The following is an 18,324-nucleotide window of genomic DNA, read 5'->3' on the forward strand; positions in this document are numbered from 1 at the left end:
ACAATGGACAGCGGGTATTTTTGATGATTTACTCTATCAGCCTCCTGAACAAGCACTTTTACTTTCAGGAAGTTCGCTGTGCTACACTGTAGGAGGTGAGTGCCTCTCGGTGCTTTGGCTGCACCTCCCGCACCGCAGTGAGATCGATACCGCACCGCCGTCAGCCTCGCTGGGGGAGGAAGGTCAGCCGAGTTAAGCCGTCAGCTGGCCCGCAGACAAACCCTGAAAACAAAAAGCGGAAAAGCCTTCAGGGGCTCTAAGGCTTAAGGCCATTCAGGCTGGGCCCGGCCAGCGCCTGCATTCCCGGGGCCCGGCAGCAGCCGGGGTTCGGCCGCGGGTCGGCGAGCCGGGCTCGCGTTTGCCGTGCGGCGGGGACACACCCGGGGCTGGAACGGGCAAAGGGGCTGAGAGACACACAATCCTTCCAGGCCACCCCGCTGCCTTCTCTTTCATGCGGAACAGGGGCAGACGGGGCACAGCTCTGCAGGGCCCAGAGGAAAGCACGGGGCTTTGTTACTCCGCAGACCTAGTGCCCCCCAGTTATTGTTTTTTACTTTATTTATAGCGCTACTTAAAACTGAGTACACATCTTGCTATGGGGGAAATAAAAGACTAAAGAAACAGCTATCCTTGCCTTCAGCCTCAAGGAAATTAGCCCGGGTCAGCGAGAATTCAGCACTTCTCTCTGTAGCCGGGAGCTGCTGAGGCACGGTGTTTGGTCCCAGGGCAGAGCGGGGAGCAGGCGCTCCCCGCGGGCCGCCCGGGCCGTGTCCCGTCCCCGATGGCGGCGGGGCCTGCGGGCAGCGCTGGAAGCGGCCCGGGAGGGCAGGGCCGGACCAGCAGTGCCGCCATCCCGGTGCGGTGTACGGGCAGCGCTGGAAGCGGCCCGTGAGGGAAAGAGCAGCCCTTAAGGGCAGGAGCGGCCCAGCGGCGCCGCGATCCCGGCGGGAGCAGGCACGGGCGCAGCGCCCCCTGGCGGGCACGGTCGGGAGGGAATGGCGGGGCCGGGACATCACAGGGAAAATCGCAACTCCTTTCGTAAAATATTCGCAGTGTGTATTACCTGTTCTCACCGACACGATTCACAGTGAGTTTTAAAAATTCCTCCAGGATACAATCATAATTATGAATTTTTCAAAGTGTCTGAATGACTACCGAATGACTCAGCCTCCAGATTTAGATGTTCTGGAGTTAGGCGTCCCCTCTATACTATCTGCACTATTTTTGATTAAATAAATAATTTTTTAAAAAATTTAAGAAAAGAAAAGAATACTGTGGCACAACATTTCTGTAGGTTTCTATTTAAATTAATTTCTATATTATTGCTCATACAACTACGCTGCTACCAAGGTGACTATGAAAGCAGCAATGAATACAGTGGAACCTGTTAAAAAGGAGGGAACAAGGAGACTGCATCTTGTTGAGTCTTAAAGCAAAGTACATAACTGGACTGCCAAGAGTGCTATCTGTGTTATCTCACAATGTTCTGCCCTGTGCATCCTGCTGGTGAACTCTTGGCCTCTTGCAAATCTCCAGCTGAATGTCACTGAGCAGGGACTTCATCTAATAAAATGTCTCACACTTGATTTGCAATTGTTCTGCACTGCACGCCAACTCTGTTGTCCAGTGCTGGCTGTGTGTTGAATTATAGCAGTGATATACTCAGCACACATGTGCTGATAGATGGGTGGGGGACAACAATAGACCTCCAGCTCATGCTAAGTTCAGTGAGAAGACTGAAAAGAAAACGATACTTGATATGGACTTGTTTGTCTCTGCATCCAATTTGTAAATGGTACCATGGGGATCTACATTCTTCTCAGCCATGTTTCCAGATTTTTTGTTGTTGTTTTGTGGTAAACAAATCAGTGTCTTTAGGAGAAAGCAGATATGGACATAGACAGACAAATACACTAAACAGAACTTAAATATCTCAGCATATGCATATGGTTCTTCAGAGCATCAATTATCAAAACAGTTTCCATCTGCTACATCACAGCTGCAATGTGCTAAGCCAATAATATATATAGGAGAAAAAAAGAAACTACTTGAAAAACCTAAGTTACCAATGAAGTCTTTTAAAATCATAACACTGAATAGTTCAGGTGAAGGCCATTTAAGCAAGTCTGAGAAATGTGCTTTTAGGAAACCCACCTTTTGCACTAGAACAATAGAAAAGCATTTCCTTGCTTTTCCTAATGCTTTTGGTGAAATGCTGTGAGAGGCATTCTACCATGAGTAGGGACAAGGTAAGAGGAAGTTTCTCATTCCTGTATTGGCTGAACCTCACATTCTCTCATGCCACATTTTTGTGGTGTAAGAAAGAGGAGTGCAAACATAGCTTTAGGCACTTGTGGATAATATTTAGTTCCTTATCTTTCTCCAGTTCCCAAGAGTGAAATATTTATGATTGCCTGATCTTTCTTTATGATTGCCTGATCTTTCACCTGTGATATACAGGTGTTCATTCCTTTGTCTGCTCTGGTGGAGTAGTTTTAGTCTTTCCTGGGTTTTTGGATCTGTTATTCTAACCTCTGCTAACAATAGTCTCCAGAGCCAAGTCAAAGCTTCTCTGTAGTAAAAAAACCAATCAACCAACCAACCAACCAAACAAACAAACCTATAATAATTGTGGCCTTAAAGATGAAGGACTGGAGTACAGCAGAGGAAGGACAGATTTTTTTCACTGCCCCTTTCTGCCCCTTTAGGCACTTTCTGTATGTCTGATGCAGTTCTGGTTGCTACAGTTGTGCCATCGCTGAGTGCTTGGACTGCCTCTGTACCTGTCTGACATCTACTGGATTTTGCCATGAGTAGAATGTCCAGACATTGGATGGAAATCAAATCTAGCACACTACAGGCTGCAAAACAGTAATCTCCTTTTACAAATACATTAGCAAGTCAAATCTTACAGAAGTCCATGGATATGCAGCTGCCCCTATCCCTCCTTGTCTGTTCCAGCTTTACAATGGGCTGGCTTATACACCAAGCCCTATGCTTGGTCTTGTGAGCATGGCTCTGGTGAGAATGGGTCCCCCATGGTGTCTGGGAAATACAACTGGGATGTCCTGTCTGTGGGCCCATGGAATCCAGCTTTCTCAGGCTGAGAGTAGACAAGCCTGGGTATTATTTTCCATGGATTGTGCTGTGCCCACAGGGCTGCCATGTGCAAGGAAGCACCTCACATGTACCCATGGAAGAATGAGCATTTTGGGGCAAGAATGAGCATTTGAGCATTTCCCTTTGAGGGAAAGCCGTGTGTTGGGCAGGGAAGCTCGGGTTTCAGAGAGAAGTCTGCCCCTAGATTTACCCAAAGTAACATGTCCTGGCTACACTTGGGCCTGTACATTATCCCATTTTCAGAATAGCCTGCCAGTCCCTGAACCACTGACCCTAACTGCATTCTTGATGCCACACAGATCAAAGCTCCTGAGTCCTATCTAACAATGTCCCCACACTCCCCCCACCAAATATTTTTTCTTATTGTGTCTACTGACATCTTCACTGCACCTTCCTATTGTGCTGTTGTCTCACTTCATACAATGCAAATTGTTTCCTCTCTTTTCCTGACTTCCTACTTCTCTACTTTGTCCTCTTTTGAGATGGAGGACAACATCTTGTTTTTCTGCAAACAAGAATATTTAAATCTGAATCTATTAGGACTGATTCAAAAAATGAATGAGAATTAAAAAGGGCTCTGAGAGTGAGATTTCTTCATTCTGCAAACTGCCATGTGATTATGCAAAGCTGTTCTCTTATGTTTTCTGCCAGACAAAATATGTAGACACTTTTCTTGCCTTTTGGAGGGGAAATGGTATGTATGTGCATAAATTCTGTCTTCCTTAAATGAAAATGAGACCTTACAGAGTGGGTAAATTGCACTTTGCTGGGGTGAGCAGACTGGCAGCTCAGAACCGAGCCTGGTTTCACAGCACATTGCTTGTCTCGGTAGCGACGCAACATGGAACAGGCTTGGTCTGCTTTTTGGTCTGTAACTCACTGTGTAAATGCCAGCCAAATTAAAGCAAAGCAGATGGGACAAGTAATATGAAGATTAATGAAGCTACTTGCATTTAAAAGTAATTGTAGATACATATTTTAATGGAAAATATCCTTTCTAATTCAGAATGGCTGGTCAAAAGAAAAGGATCAAGCAGTGAAAACTGCTAAAGCTTAGCAGAACACACCTACAAAGAATTATTACAAGTGAATAAGTCTTTATGGACTTAATCCCCATTAAATTGAATTATCAGGTCAAAGACTTATTTTCTTTCTCAGCTACCTGCACCACACTGTGAATCTACCATTTCTCCTAAAATGTAGAAGAAATCCAATTCTGATAAATTCTTTAGGGATTATTCACAATGAAATCTGACATGTTTTCATTCTCCTGTGGCTTTTGCAGTTTCCATCCAAACTTTTACAAATTTCTACTGAATAGTGACATTTTTCCTTTGTATAACTGGCTATACTTCAGTTGAAAGAGAAATAAGTGTCAGGGAAGAGTACAATAAAGAACTTCATTTAGTCTTACCACACAAAAAATGCAGCTCAACCTTAATGATATGCTGAAAGATGCCCTCTGCTCTAATCAAGTTCTAAATCAATATTCAGAATTCCAGCCAATCACCAAGGATATTTTTAAAACATTCCAGTATTACTCTAAACTCTGGGCTCAATAGGTATTTCCAGCTGCATAGCTGGTTCACAGGAAGAAAACCAGGCTTGTCTTTCACATGCCACTGTGCTGCTTCTTGAAGTTGCTTCTTCTTGATGTTTAGATACTAACAGATACTTCAACAGTGTTTTAAGTGTAGAGAGTGGAATCAGCTTTGTATTTTATTCATGAGTTGAAGGTACTTAAAAAGTGGGGGAATCACAAAAAAATAAAAATAAAATCTCACCATTAAAATGGAGACTCTCTCTAAGAAGCACACAGTCTTCTACCAGACACGGTTCAGGATTTTTGAACTGCTGAGTAACCAAATTCTCTTTATCTATGTAAAGAAATGGCTGCCAGACTCTTCTTCAGGAGTCAGACATGAAATTTCAGGGGAGAAGTATTACAGTTAAATTGCAACTTTTTGAGATCAACATAGATATATGTACTGTTTTTTTTACACAGAGTCTTTCCATGAAGAAAAAAAAGAGAGGCTGTGTAAGTGACAAATTGTGCCAATACTCGCAGAGAGGATTTTCTGTAAGAAACAGTAGAAGGTCCCCACTCCCACTCCCTCAAACCTCTTCTGTGAGTGTGATGCCACCAGATATCTGGTAGAGTAGGCTTTGATGCAACCATTCTGCTATTGCACCTCCAAAATGAGTGCCATCTTGAAAGATCAGCCAATCAGGTCTTGATCCAGAAAAGCTTGCCCTATCTGTTCTGTTCTGTAAAGGGCTTGACTCCATTTGTGAGTCCTTTGCTGAAGTTCTTCACTGAGTAAGAATGCACATAATTTCAGGGCTGTCCTTATGCCCCTACTGAATCTGGCCCAGTATGGCTGAGCTCAGTATAAGCAGGACTCATGACTCTCCAAATTCCAGTACTTTCATTACAGTAAATGTTATAAAGTTATGGTGCTTAAAAGTTGTGTTACTCCTACAGGGCAAAAGAACAAATATGTTTTACCCATGTGAACACATAATTTGGCTATTGAGCAACCTGGTTTACAAACTTGAGGCAAAAATCCTATCAATTAAAACACAACATACCGTTCTTGTTTCCCTTATAGTAAAGTGCTACACACAATGGCTCTTTAACTTACTGCAGATGCTGTTTTGAAATAGCTTTGGTTTAGTTTTTGTACATCTTTCCCCACTAACTTAGCTTGCAATATAGTGCACCATGTAAAAAAGTTGTTTTGTTGGTGTAAAACTGATGCATATGAAATGTCATCAGTCATCTGTTTCTGGTCCAATGTATGTAAATTCTTTGACACAATCTAAACAAGGCATTTTCTCTTCCAGGCTCCATTGAGGTAAGTGAATATTTTGTTCTTCTGGAATATACACAGGGATTTAGTAAAACTGTTACTGTGCTTCTCTTAAAACATTACACACTCCAAAGTACATGCAATTAAACAGTGTGACAATTATTCACACCCTCATCATATCTGCGTTGTTGAAATTATAAAAGAGCCAATGAAGACATTCTCAAATCACACAGCAGATTTCCATGATGCCACATTATCCATCAAAATGAGAAATTTATGAAACTTAGAATCATGTTTAACATCAGAGCAAGATTTGATAACGTAGATCTGACTATTCTTTGCCTGAGTTTAAGTCAGTTGACAGCTGATTACACATGGGGACAGGTTGTGATCATGAGAGTTATTAGCTGAATTTCTGACATTTAGATATTGATAATGCTGGCTTTTGGAGCTGGATTGATTTTTACAACAGAATGTCATTATAGCACTTGCAGTGACATGAAGAACAGAACTCCAGCTTGATCTTCCTCTACAGAAGCTCATTAGAGATTCACATAAGAAGACAACCAACACGTGCTATTGCCATGGAAACAAGATGGAATATTATGAAGCAGTATATCCCATATTCCAAAATAGAGAGGACAAAGACCAATTATAGCAAAAGACTGACAGGCTTTTTATTTGCAGACTGTATGGGGCAAAGCAAAACTTAGCTCCTGCTCTTTGAAATTAAAATCACCAGTGCAGTTTTAGGCCTCTGGTTTCAATTCTTCCTTTTCAAAGACAAAACCTTAAGCTAGTTAGTTTAGTTTAGTTTATTTTAGTTTAGTTTAGTTTAGTTTAGTTTAGTTTAGTTTATGATGTAGGGGAGGAAGGAGGCTGAATGGAGGCATTGGCATGGCAGCAGGTGGGTGGGTGTGATGAGGAACAAAGCACACATCATAGAATTGTCAGAAGACTGAGCCAAGTTCAAGCCAAATAGTGAGGCATGGATAAAACAGAGGTGAGCAAAAGCACCAAAAGGTGAACATTAGGTGGTCATTAAGACACAGAGGAGGGTAGTTTCAAAGACAATGTCTGGCCAGTACCAGTGGCCAGAAATGCAAAGGATAAAATTTCTTGTGATTGACATTAAATTGGTGAGTCTCATAGTTTCTTACTTTGCCTAGATAATGAAAATGCTTCTGGACATCCTCAACCTATTTCAGGTATACAAGACATACTTAGTCTAACTTCCTAGGCTTCTGCTTGTGACTATATGCATGGAAAATACTTTTATTTAAAACACCTGTCTGTTCTAGAGAGTTTTCACAATTGTAACAGTCTAGATCATTGTATTCAAGTAATAGTGATAACTTCTGAGTGATTTTATTTTTGGGAAAGAAAGATGGATAGGGAAGCAGCATTGTGTCATTGATGTCACAATGACAAACACAGGAATTCTGTGATAATGGAAACAAGAGCTTAGAGGAAATATTTTGCCCCTTGAATAAAAAGCCTGTGATTGCTACTTCATTCACAAATTGGTTTACTTTTAAGAAATATTTTAAAATTCCAGCTGGGAGTCTATTGTAATTAGTCATTTGAACAAAGTCAGCATGGGCAAAATACATCTTGGAAAAGAGAAATAAAGATAATAATAGGGCTTTAGGAGTGTTTAACAAGCCTTGGAAGGTTGTTTCATGAGTATGTCACTACAGAGAGTTACTGTGAGATTCCAAAACACTTTAAGAGAATGATGGAAGGGAAAAATATTACAGTACATAGAAAGCTTGTGAGCCTACTCAATCAGGATTTGGTAAGCCTCCCAGTGTTAGCATATGAAAAGTGTGGTTTGCCACTATTTAATTATGATAAACTCCACAAATTGTCATCCATTTAAGGAGCCAGGTCAAATGACTTTCAAAACTGTCAGGTTGCATTCACTGTTTCAACTCTGATTCATTCTTGACTGGTTCTGTTTTGATTGAAAAAAAAAGACAAAGACACTGGGATTTTGGGAGAAGAGTCTGAATGGAATATGAATTTTATTGCAAAGTTATTCAGCAAAGCATAAAAACTTAAATAGTAGCAAGTAGCTTTTTAGAATACTAGATAAATTTTTTCACTAGCAACAGGCAAAGAGATAAAACGTGATATAGTTGCCAAAAGTACTTGAAAATAAGAAACATTTTTTCTCATCTTTGCATATGAACTTTAACTGTTAAATAACAAACTGTTAAATGCAATTCACAAGTGCTAGCAACTACACTTTTTTCACTGAACCTTTACCGTTTTCTGTTTTTCTTTCGCTCTGCTTTCAGGGCTGCTTCCAGGGCTGCCAGTTCTTCTTCTTTTCTGCGCTCGGCCTCCAGCAGCTCATTTCTGTATGCTTCCCGAATGCTGTAAACTCTGCCTCGTGCTTCATCCAAGGATGCCTGGCCAAAAACAAACAGCAATACTGCCCTGCTCAACACATCAGTCTTGGTTTCACCACAAGCAGCTGCATCCCTCTGTTCTGTTTCACTTTGTGACTCTCTAAGTACAAGGAGGGCATTTCTCCTTTTCTTTTTACATGGATGCTTATTGACTTTTCAAAGGAAACAGCTATATGTCAATCTTTTCACCATGAAGAAGAGAAAGTTCAGGAAAATCCTTTTTCAACTGCTGGCATAATAAGATAGTTGTGTGAAAGAAGAATAGGACAACAAAGTAGTTACCTATCTGGACCTAGTCCCTTTTCAGTTACTGATTTGCTTTGCAGTCTTAAACAAATCTATTAAAATCTAGGTGTTAGAAATGCTGGAATGGCTTAGGAGTTGTGGCCTTTTAAGAGGCTAAAGGAGCATAAATCATAATGACCTTCAATGAGACTTGGGGCAAGTGGAACTGTGACACGTCTGAAAAAGGTGCCACCTTTTCCCTTTCCATTTCCATCCCGAAAAATGGGGATACCTGGAAATCTGTATATAGTTCTTTTTGGTCTACATATGAAAGTACTGCAAAAGTGTCTATCAGCACAGTGTGCATATTCACAAATAATCTCTTCTTAAATTCATACTGTGAAACATTTTTAACGGAAATAGTTTTTAGAAAGAGTCGAGGTTCTACTCTTGTGAAAAATTTGCCCTTCTAATATACAATATGTTAGGCATATAAAATCATAGCAACATCTGAACACCTGGACTGGCATCCTTACTAGGGTCAGCCACTGTTGGAGAACTGCGGCTCCTTGCTGACCTGTAGTTGAGTAATATAAATCAGGCTGTCTGGGAACTAGCTAAGGTGTTTTCAAGTAAGATTTCTGTAATTAGGTTGATTTGATGTAAAATTATTTTTACTGTCCCTTATCCACTTTTAAGAGCTCTGAATTGAGCAGCTGATTGATACTGGCTATTGTATCACCACTATAACAAACAAATTTTTCCTGTTGATGCTCAACAGTTAAGCCAATTTGGTAAGATACTTGTGCAATTTCATGTGCAGTGCATTGGCTGAGTTAATCCTCACAATGGATCTTACACTATTGCTACCACATTTATTATTTATATACATGCCTTTTTGAGGTTTAATAATATAAATTCTTCATTTGCTGGCATCGTGCATATTCCAAGGAAACTGCATTCTCTAAATTTTCTGAGATACATTAAGAACTTATCGCCCTGTATAATTGCTTTTTTAATTACTTTTCAAAAAGCTGTATACAAGTCTATAACCAAAAAAATAGTCAGACTGGAGATGCTTTACTTAATAAGCATCTGGTCATGTATGTCAGTTTTCAGTCAGTTTTTTTCTGACTTATAACCATCCTTTTATGGTGATATAATAGTGTTTTTGCAGAGAATGTATCAAGAAAGTATCAAGAATATCATATTAAAGATATCATGCAGTACTATTTTTTTACTTTAGAACTTTTAGTTTTAACCTTTGCCCAAGTGAAATTTCAAGTTTGTTTGTTGCTTCTAATCTGTAGTAATGATAATGGTTGATAATGGTTGACCAGGATATTCAGACTAGTGGTGGACATCCCAGCAGCAGTTAACTGGAAAGTAATCTTGAAAACATACCTGCAGGTTCTCATACATTTCAAGTATATTTTGCTTCAATAAAATTCTCTCATTTTCTTCTTTTTGTCTTTGTTCCATAACCAGCATGCAAAGTTGTCTAAAATGATTGAACTTTTCTTCTTTACGTATCTGTTGCTGTTGAATGATAGACTCATTTATCAGCACAGGTTCAGACATAGTTTTTCTGAAAGAAATACAAACCAGATATTTATCTCATATCAAACGCAGTTTTGGTTGATGTCTATTTTCCTTAACATCTATATGCAGGTATTTGGGTTATATTTGGCAACATCACCATTATATGCTTAGATATGGTTAAGGAGTCACTTTTCCTCTGCTTCTAGATAACACCAATAAGAAAATACATTCCTGAGACCAGATCTTATACTTGAGTGTCTATTTTAAATCTATTTGTAAAATCATGCTTATCTTCGAGCATATGAAAAACTCCTACATGTGACACCTTTAATTTGCAAGAAATATGTTTTCAGAAGTTTTTGATACTTCTGAAAATTGAGACAAATGCAATTTATTTTTTAGGGTTCTTTTTTTTTGCTTTCAACATAATGGCAGGTAAGTGGATAATACACTTTTATATTTTTGTCCTAAATGACTAGTATAAAAGTCAAGGAGGTGAAGACAAATGAAATGCTTACAAGATTTAAGCTCGTGGAAGATATTTTGTCATATTTTCGCCATACTGTTTTAATGCTATTTGCTTCAATATAATGCCAATTTCCTTCTCAATTTAAAAATAAATTTGAGCATATTTTTCAGCATTTTTGAAATCTTTTGAAGATCAATGAAATGCAAAAATGCCACGTTGAATACAAATGGACTTAAGCATGAAGTGCATTATAGCTGCAGCACAGCAAACCAGGAGGTGCATTTAAATTAGCTCAATAAGTTCATGTCAACACTTGTAATAAAAAATATAGTTCTTTTGTATAATAAATGTAACCAGTACAATTATTTCAGCTATTAACTATTATTAACTGCATTTGTTAAATATGTTATTTTAAAACTGCATAACATCTTCACAAATTTTTTATGACCCTGGGATTGGCTCAGTTGGTTGGAGTGTGGTGCTGATAACACCAAGCTTGTGGGATCAATCCCTGTATGGGCCATTCACTGAAGAGCAGGACTCGATGATCCTTGTGGGTCCCTTCCAACTCAGAATATCCAGTGATCTGGATGATCCTTTCAAGAAGACTGAAATAAGCATATTTGCCCAAACACTCATTTTCTTCAAATTTTTATGTCAGATACTCATTACATGCAGTGCAGTGATTCAACCCCTTTGACATTTATTATGTTAGGGCAGTTTACCTTGTGTAAGGACTAAGGTCTATAAGCTCCCATTTTTTTTGCTGTGTTTCTAATCTTGAGTCAATAGCTCTTTGTGGTGATTGCTTTCCTGTGGTAACAAAATAAAAAACAAAACAGATTAAACTGGTTATGTGGTTATGCTAGGGAGCTCCACCTAAATTCTTTTACCAATTTCTCTTCCTTTGGCTCAGCAAAATACTTTATTAAATGAGAATATAGGCTGGAGAGGTATAATATTTCTTCCCTTTTATTTCCAACTCTTAGGATAGAATCAAAGATGCTATTAAAAACCCACATATACTAGAGGGAAATTAATATGTGTGTTTTAGCTAAAACCCCTCTACTTATCAAAGTTAGTAAATCTAAGCAAGAACATTGACTTTGCAGTCAATGTTGACTTTGCCTAAAAGATATAAAAACAATTTCTGGGTATCATATTCTTTTGTTTAAAAAAATCAATAAAAATCTGATTCTGCAGTCCTGGCTGTAGTTTAAAAAAATTATATTCCCTCTTGGGAAGAAGATTTAATTTAAGAAATGCCTGTTTAAAGAAGAATAATAACATAGTAAAACTGGTATTCTGAAATCTTAGACTATATTTTTTAACCACATGGATAATGTGGTTAAAACATGCTGTGTTTTATTGTAGCATTCTTGCAGTACAATGACACATCTGATATTAAGCATGGCAATGGGCTGAACTGCTTTGTCATTATTTCAATGCTTCCTTCTTTCAATTTGTCTCACTTTTTGACACCTCACTTCCAGACCACTCTCCATGAACAGCTTCCATGAACTTTATTTAGGTGTATTAGTCTCTTACTGGCATGCTATTTTAGCTGTTAAACACTTTTTTAGCATTTCTACACTAAAGAACTTTGGTACTTGGAATTGAGGGAGAAGGGATTTTCCACTAAACTTCCAAAAATTTCAGATTAATTAATTTAGAATTGTACTACAGAGGGGCTACCTGAAGCTTGCTTAAGGGTAACTTGGCAGCCTCCAAGAGCTGTGAGGCTGTATCTGTCTGGAAATAGAGCAATGAAACAATTAAAATAAAGAGGGGATAGGGAGCAAGCCTGCCACTGCACACTTGGACACCTTAATCGGGGCTGATCTATCCAGCTACTACCAGTATTTAATGTAGAACCCTTTCCTAAGTAGTGGAACATGCTGAACAGAAGACACAGAAAGCTGTACTCTTACCTTCTTCTTCTGAAGTAGGTGTTAAGGTGTCAGTCTCAGCCTCAGCTATGGGTTCCTCTGAATCTCTCACAGCATACTTATTAATAAAACGCATACGTTCCTGAAAAGCCTACAGATCAAAGTTTTACAATCCAGATGACAAAACTTTTATTGCATATTTCAAATCTCAAAGAATTTTCAAAAGTAGGATTCTATAAGTCTTCAATAAGACCTAACATCAGAGTGCAGTGTGCAAGTCTGCCTGGTGCTGGAATCAGAAAAGATGCCAGGATCCCACTGAATCAGTCATGAGACATTGCACACTAACACTAAAGATCTCTGTCCAATGAAATGCTGGGAAATCACTGATCTCTGGGCAGTTTAAAATATTATTGGGATTAGAAATAAAATAAAAACTGTATAGCTGGATGTATGGCTAATTCATCTCCTCTGGGAGCTCCTATAGCCTGATGATTTAGACTTCATCTTGAAAAATGGGACCTTTGGGTGCAAACCCTTTCAGACTCAATTATCTTTGATGCCAAAACCAGACATCAGCACTTCTGTCTTTTCAGAAGATGACTTTGACTCACTTGGAATTCTCTTAAGGGCTGTCATTGCCAGAATGGACAGAGAAGCCCTTTGGCTTCTGGTCAGCCTGGAGTCAGGAACTCAATTTCCTGAGTCAGAGAGTCTGTGACCCCTGGAATAGGCAGACATTGGGCCAGGGTTGTCAAGAAGAAAGGAGCGGAGAAGCTACTTAATCTGGATAGCATAGCCCAAATGTACACCTTTTTTTAAGCATATTCTGTTGTTGCTGCAGTTTTCTTAATGCCAGCTGTTTTAAAAAAAAGTCACAAACCTAAGGGGATTCAAAAGTGGAACCCTGTAGTTGCAATTCAGTTGATTTTCTGATTAAAAGAGATAATGGTGATAGAACCAGATTCTGAAGAGTCTTCACACATCAAAGGGGATTTATTTCTAGCTAACCTTTAGGAGGCTGTACTTGCATTTTCAATCTCAGCACAACAAATCAAAGCTGCAGAGCAGCATTTCTCCTTAGTTCAGAATTTAACAGAGTAGTGTCAGGAAAAGTTTTGAGCTTTGAACACACTGAAAAGAACTGAGAAAATCTGAGAGTGTAACTGAGAAGGCTCATGTTTCAGGTTCATTTCTGAAAGTTAATACTAAAACCCCCAAATTTCTAAGCTGGGGATTCTAGCTGAACATACCTTAATGGTATTGGTGGTGATAGGGAATGACTGTCAGATGAGTTTGAAGACTGCAATTTGTTATTGCTAATGATGCTTCCAATTCTGAATCAGCACTGCACTTTTTGCTTTGCTAGAAAGAACATGTATTATTTTTCCATCTAAGCATATGTCACTTCAAAAGCACCCAGATGCACCTGGCAACTAGATCAGTATTGCTTCTCCAAAACTGTGAATTCATACTGAGCGTGTTACAGGCTCTTGGGTAACCTGCAATGCAGACTGAATTTGGAATCCTGGCTGGAAGGAACAATTTTGGTACTGATATGACCAGGTGCCAGTTCTTCAGGAGAAATAATTTTTGGCATGTTTATAGCAGTGTATTTCTGGACAGAATCTGTTCATGCTAAACATTAAACTTGTCACAAGTAGCAGCTTTGCAAATGTGTAGAGGTAGTGGGCTTTCTAAGGAGAAACTTATCTATGTTTTTTAAAGTAGAATCTAAAGTCTCAGTGATCCACAGAAGCCTGATGTAGATATCTGGATTCCTACCCAGAATTCAGGCACATAATCACTTTTAATTCTTTCAAAAGTAAAATTTCCTGTCTTCCAGAGGGGCAAAGAGGACAGCCCTATGAAGGCAGGTTTCTGTTGTGGCAAGTGCTCTAACATTACAACTCCTGGAGCTTGTGAAGAAACACCACTGCAGAGATAGCACTCTGATATTACCTTGACAGCTCTCCCTGGCTCTGCAGACTCCCATGCTTCTTTCATGGCTCTGATGGCATCTACTCGCCGGGTGTCCTTCTTCACCTCCAGAAACTCTGCCTCTTTCTGGTCACTTACTATGCGTAAAATACAGTAGGGGGCATTTGACTCTCCTGGCTGAAAGCATCATAAACATAATGTAGTCACTGGTATACATCTGCTACCACTCTTTAGGATGAAGTTATGGTTTTGCGTACTGGTAATTTTTCTGACTGATATACATTGTACATTGACAGACTTTGATGTGCATTATGACACAAACAGAGGCTGCCAAAGGAAAGAAAGATTACTTTGCAATGCCTGGAAGCTCTTTGAGGTGTTTTGTTCGCATGTTTTCCCCCACCCCCATGCAGCATGCTCCACACTCCCAGTTCTTCTGAACAGTCTGTCTGAACAAGAGTATTTTGTGTGATTTTTCATGCAATTGTTTTATCTCTCCTCTCCTCTCCTCTCCTCTCCTCTCCTCTCCTCTCCTCTCCTCTCCTCTCCTCTCCTCTCCTCTCCTTCCACAAGCTTCTTTACTAGTAGCCTTATTATATTCAAGTGGGATTTTTGTATAGAAATAAACCTTGCTCTGTCTTGTAAGGTTCTTTTCCAAGCACTTTCCAGTCTCTCCAACACCTTAATGCATGGCTTCTCCAGAATCACAGGGCAAGTAGGGCCTGAAGTCTATCAGACTATTCTTATGCCTGACCAAGAAATGAGATACTGTGCTGCATATGTTTCAGGAAAACATATCATTTGGAGAGGCTTTAAGTCCAAGACTTAGATTTAGGGTTAGGAGTTGAGCTCTTGTTTGAGACTACAGGTGGACATCTTCTCTTTCTGCAAGGGCTCCATCTCAAGATTTGTATCTGTTTTCGTGGTGGATTCTCAAGAACCATCATCACAGCACCTCTAGTGTAAGGCAGAATCACAGGGAAGTCTGCTGTGCAGCAAGGTTAGTTGACTAAAAAAAATCAGTAGAGATTTCTTAATGAAAACCTCTATGGTTTTTTGATTAAACTACACACCATGAGGCAGCAAAATTCCCAGCAAAAGCAATGCCATTAAACAAGCTGTCAGTTCCTTCATTGCTTTCCATTAATCTGTTTGCAACCAGTAATGTCAATTATTCCTTTTAAGGCATAAAGGCTGGCAATAGCTTTTCAGATAGCCACAGAACATTCAGATGATCCACCCCAGGGGATAAGAACTTCCAAGTAAGCAAGTACACACCAATTTTTCTGCCACTGTATGTCTGCATGCTACTGACAATTGTGATATATGAGACAGGAACTGACTACAGTGGAAAAACCTATTTCATCTCCCTAGGAACCCATGGAAGCCAATACAATGCAGGATTAATGTGACACAAATATGGTGAATTCTTGGAATTTGGTAAGCCTTCAGCAGAGACAGAAACTACAACAACAAAAGAAATAACCACTTTTTCCTTTATACATAAACAAAGAAATGAGCAAATTGTGTATCTAAATCCAGGACACACATCTTTTACTTTCAAATTTTTTAATTCAACATTTCTCAAGTGTTAAGCTAAAAAGGTGGCAAAGGGACATTAGAAGTCCTAGCAGTACTGATCTGCAGACCTGAAAATATCTCAACATTCAACAAATTGAGGCTTTGGCCTTGTTCTCACCTGAGATTCAAGTGGCGCACCTTCTTTCCAGGACTCCTCTTTTTCTGTCTTCTCAGATACTGTATCTTTTGATCCTCTGGTTGATTTAGGACTATTTGCAATCTTTTTAACTTGGAAAGAAGTGAGAATTAGGGGAAAACTGTGCTCCTCATACTTTCTTCTTTGTTTTACTCAAATGTATTTATAATGCATTAGGATTTAGAGAATGTCATTGTTATCTATAAATATAGCTCCCCATATAAAACCCAGGGTGGAATAACAGCACAAAACAGCCAAACAGAGAGGCAAAGGAAAACCAGTTAGTTAGTTGACACTTTCAAGTACTATCAGAAAGAATATGAAGACCAAACAACTTTTAAAAACATACTTACAAGGTGAATACATTGTGACAGCCCTATCTGTCCTAAATAAAACTTTATCCAGGGCTTAACTGAGAGTTTTCCATGGTGCCTGCCAGCAGTCACTGCATTGCTGCTTTTTGTATGGGTCAGTACAAAGACTGCAATGCACAAAATCACAGCCTGACTCTCACTTCCCTTCTACATACAATCTCTACATACACACAAGTCAGTGTTTGTTATGTTTGTTATGCACCAGGAAAGTATGAAGCTCAAAACAGGTAAAGTAAATGTTCTCATTATTGCCCATCCTAAGACTATCTAGAACAAAGAATGTAGGTACACCCTATAAAATGCAAGGAAGTTAAAGCAAAGAAACATGTTTGAGACTCAATGCATATTTAAGAAATGCAAATTTGTCATTGTCAGGAATATCTGGGGACATTTTAAATTAATTATATTATCAGTGCATATGTATACGATATGTTTGAATTAATGATACTGTTAATTGATATTTGCAACAGTTATTTTGCAAGGTCTTAGCTGATGAGAGCTGTAAACAAGACCATGCGTGTCATATTGTTTTTAAAATAAATTAATAAATAAAGCATGTAATAGCATATAACTTTATTACTTATAAAGAATGTGTCAGTTGAAACAACCAGGGATGAATCCAAAACACTATGACAAAGATTAAAAACCTGAGTCTGAAATCTCCATTTCCCTCCACCTTCCTACTGTCTGAAACATTGAGAGAAGAGCTGAAAACCTAGATTTAGCCAATACAGTACAACAGGGGACTTCTCTCAGAAAAAAAAGTTTATATGAGTGACTGTTTCACAGTCTGATGACAATAATAAGATATCTATCTTTCATTTAATACTTTTAAGGTAGATATCTTTCACTTAGTGCTTTTCCAATTTCTTTCCACTGAAGATAAATCATTGTACTGCACAATTAATGAGCTTTGGATGGGACCTGTATTGTCATGGCTGAGGTTATACGGATACATAAATATTAAAGACATAGAAACATATTTGTAGCTCACATATAGCTCCACATACAAATATATATTATATGGTATATAAATGTGTTACATCATACATCATACTCGTGTTCATCTAGAAATAGTATTATTCTTACCTCCTCACGGTACTTAAAAAATGTCCAGTGACATTTTACACCAAAGTGCAAAGGTTAAATTGGTTCAGTGCTACTAAGGCATATATTAATGAATAAAAGCAAAAAATTAAGGTGGTCTCCACAAATACCGAATATAGTAAAACAACTCCACAGGAAATGCAAATATAAAACAGTGATGACATAATTAAAAGTTATAAAGTTGTTACATAAATGGCTCTCTCTTTAATTTCACATTATCATTACATAGTAGCACCATAAATCAGTCTGCTGTACATACATTATTCAAGGTATTATTAAATTTTAGAGATAAATTATTTATTGTTTGCACAAACACTCAAACACATTCAGTGTACTTATCTAAATGATCCCACACAAAGATTTTCTATGTCATGGGATACTACAAGCTTTGTCTGGTTTCTAGAAATATTTTGTGACTCTGAATTATAACACTTTGATGCTCTGAACTTATAGCATACCCTGATAAGTTAGTAAAGAACAAACAAGCATAAGAAATTACAGGGGCTAGAATGAGTAAACCTACTTTAACTCCAGATATGTAGGCTTAGGGCAGGATTAAGCTGAGATCTCCAAGCTCTCCCATGTACTGCACTGTCCAGGTTCCCCCAGCCCTTCCCACTTCCTCAGCAGAGCAAGCAGTATCCCAGTTAAGGGATGAACCTCCAGAAATGCCTGGAGGGGTCAATGACTGCATTTTGGCATGCTGCCCA

General features: G+C 38.9%; 1 protein-coding gene across 1 annotated transcript in view; it reads right to left on the reverse strand.

The window, feature by feature from the left end:
* Positions 1-7,969: 7,969 nt before the first annotated feature.
* Positions 7,970-18,324, reverse strand: part of ADGB (androglobin) — an 85,435-nt gene continuing 75,080 nt past the window's right edge. Inside the window, exons 29-34 of the mRNA XM_054279029.1 lie at positions 16,116-16,225; positions 14,438-14,593; positions 12,518-12,626; positions 11,312-11,399; positions 9,980-10,163; positions 7,970-8,350 (exon numbers count right to left, since the gene is read on the reverse strand). Coding sequence (XP_054135004.1) covers positions 8,201-8,350; positions 9,980-10,163; positions 11,312-11,399; positions 12,518-12,626; positions 14,438-14,593; positions 16,116-16,225 — 797 coding nt within the window. The 3' untranslated portion in view covers positions 7,970-8,200. The remainder of the gene's footprint in view (positions 8,351-9,979; positions 10,164-11,311; positions 11,400-12,517; positions 12,627-14,437; positions 14,594-16,115; positions 16,226-18,324) is intronic.

The sequence above is a fragment of the Melozone crissalis genome, unplaced genomic scaffold (assembly GCF_028551555.1).
Source record: "Melozone crissalis strain CALT ecotype California unplaced genomic scaffold, PUWL_Pcris_2 ptg000027l_1, whole genome shotgun sequence".
NCBI classification, from domain to species: Eukaryota; Metazoa; Chordata; class Aves; order Passeriformes; family Passerellidae; genus Melozone; species Melozone crissalis.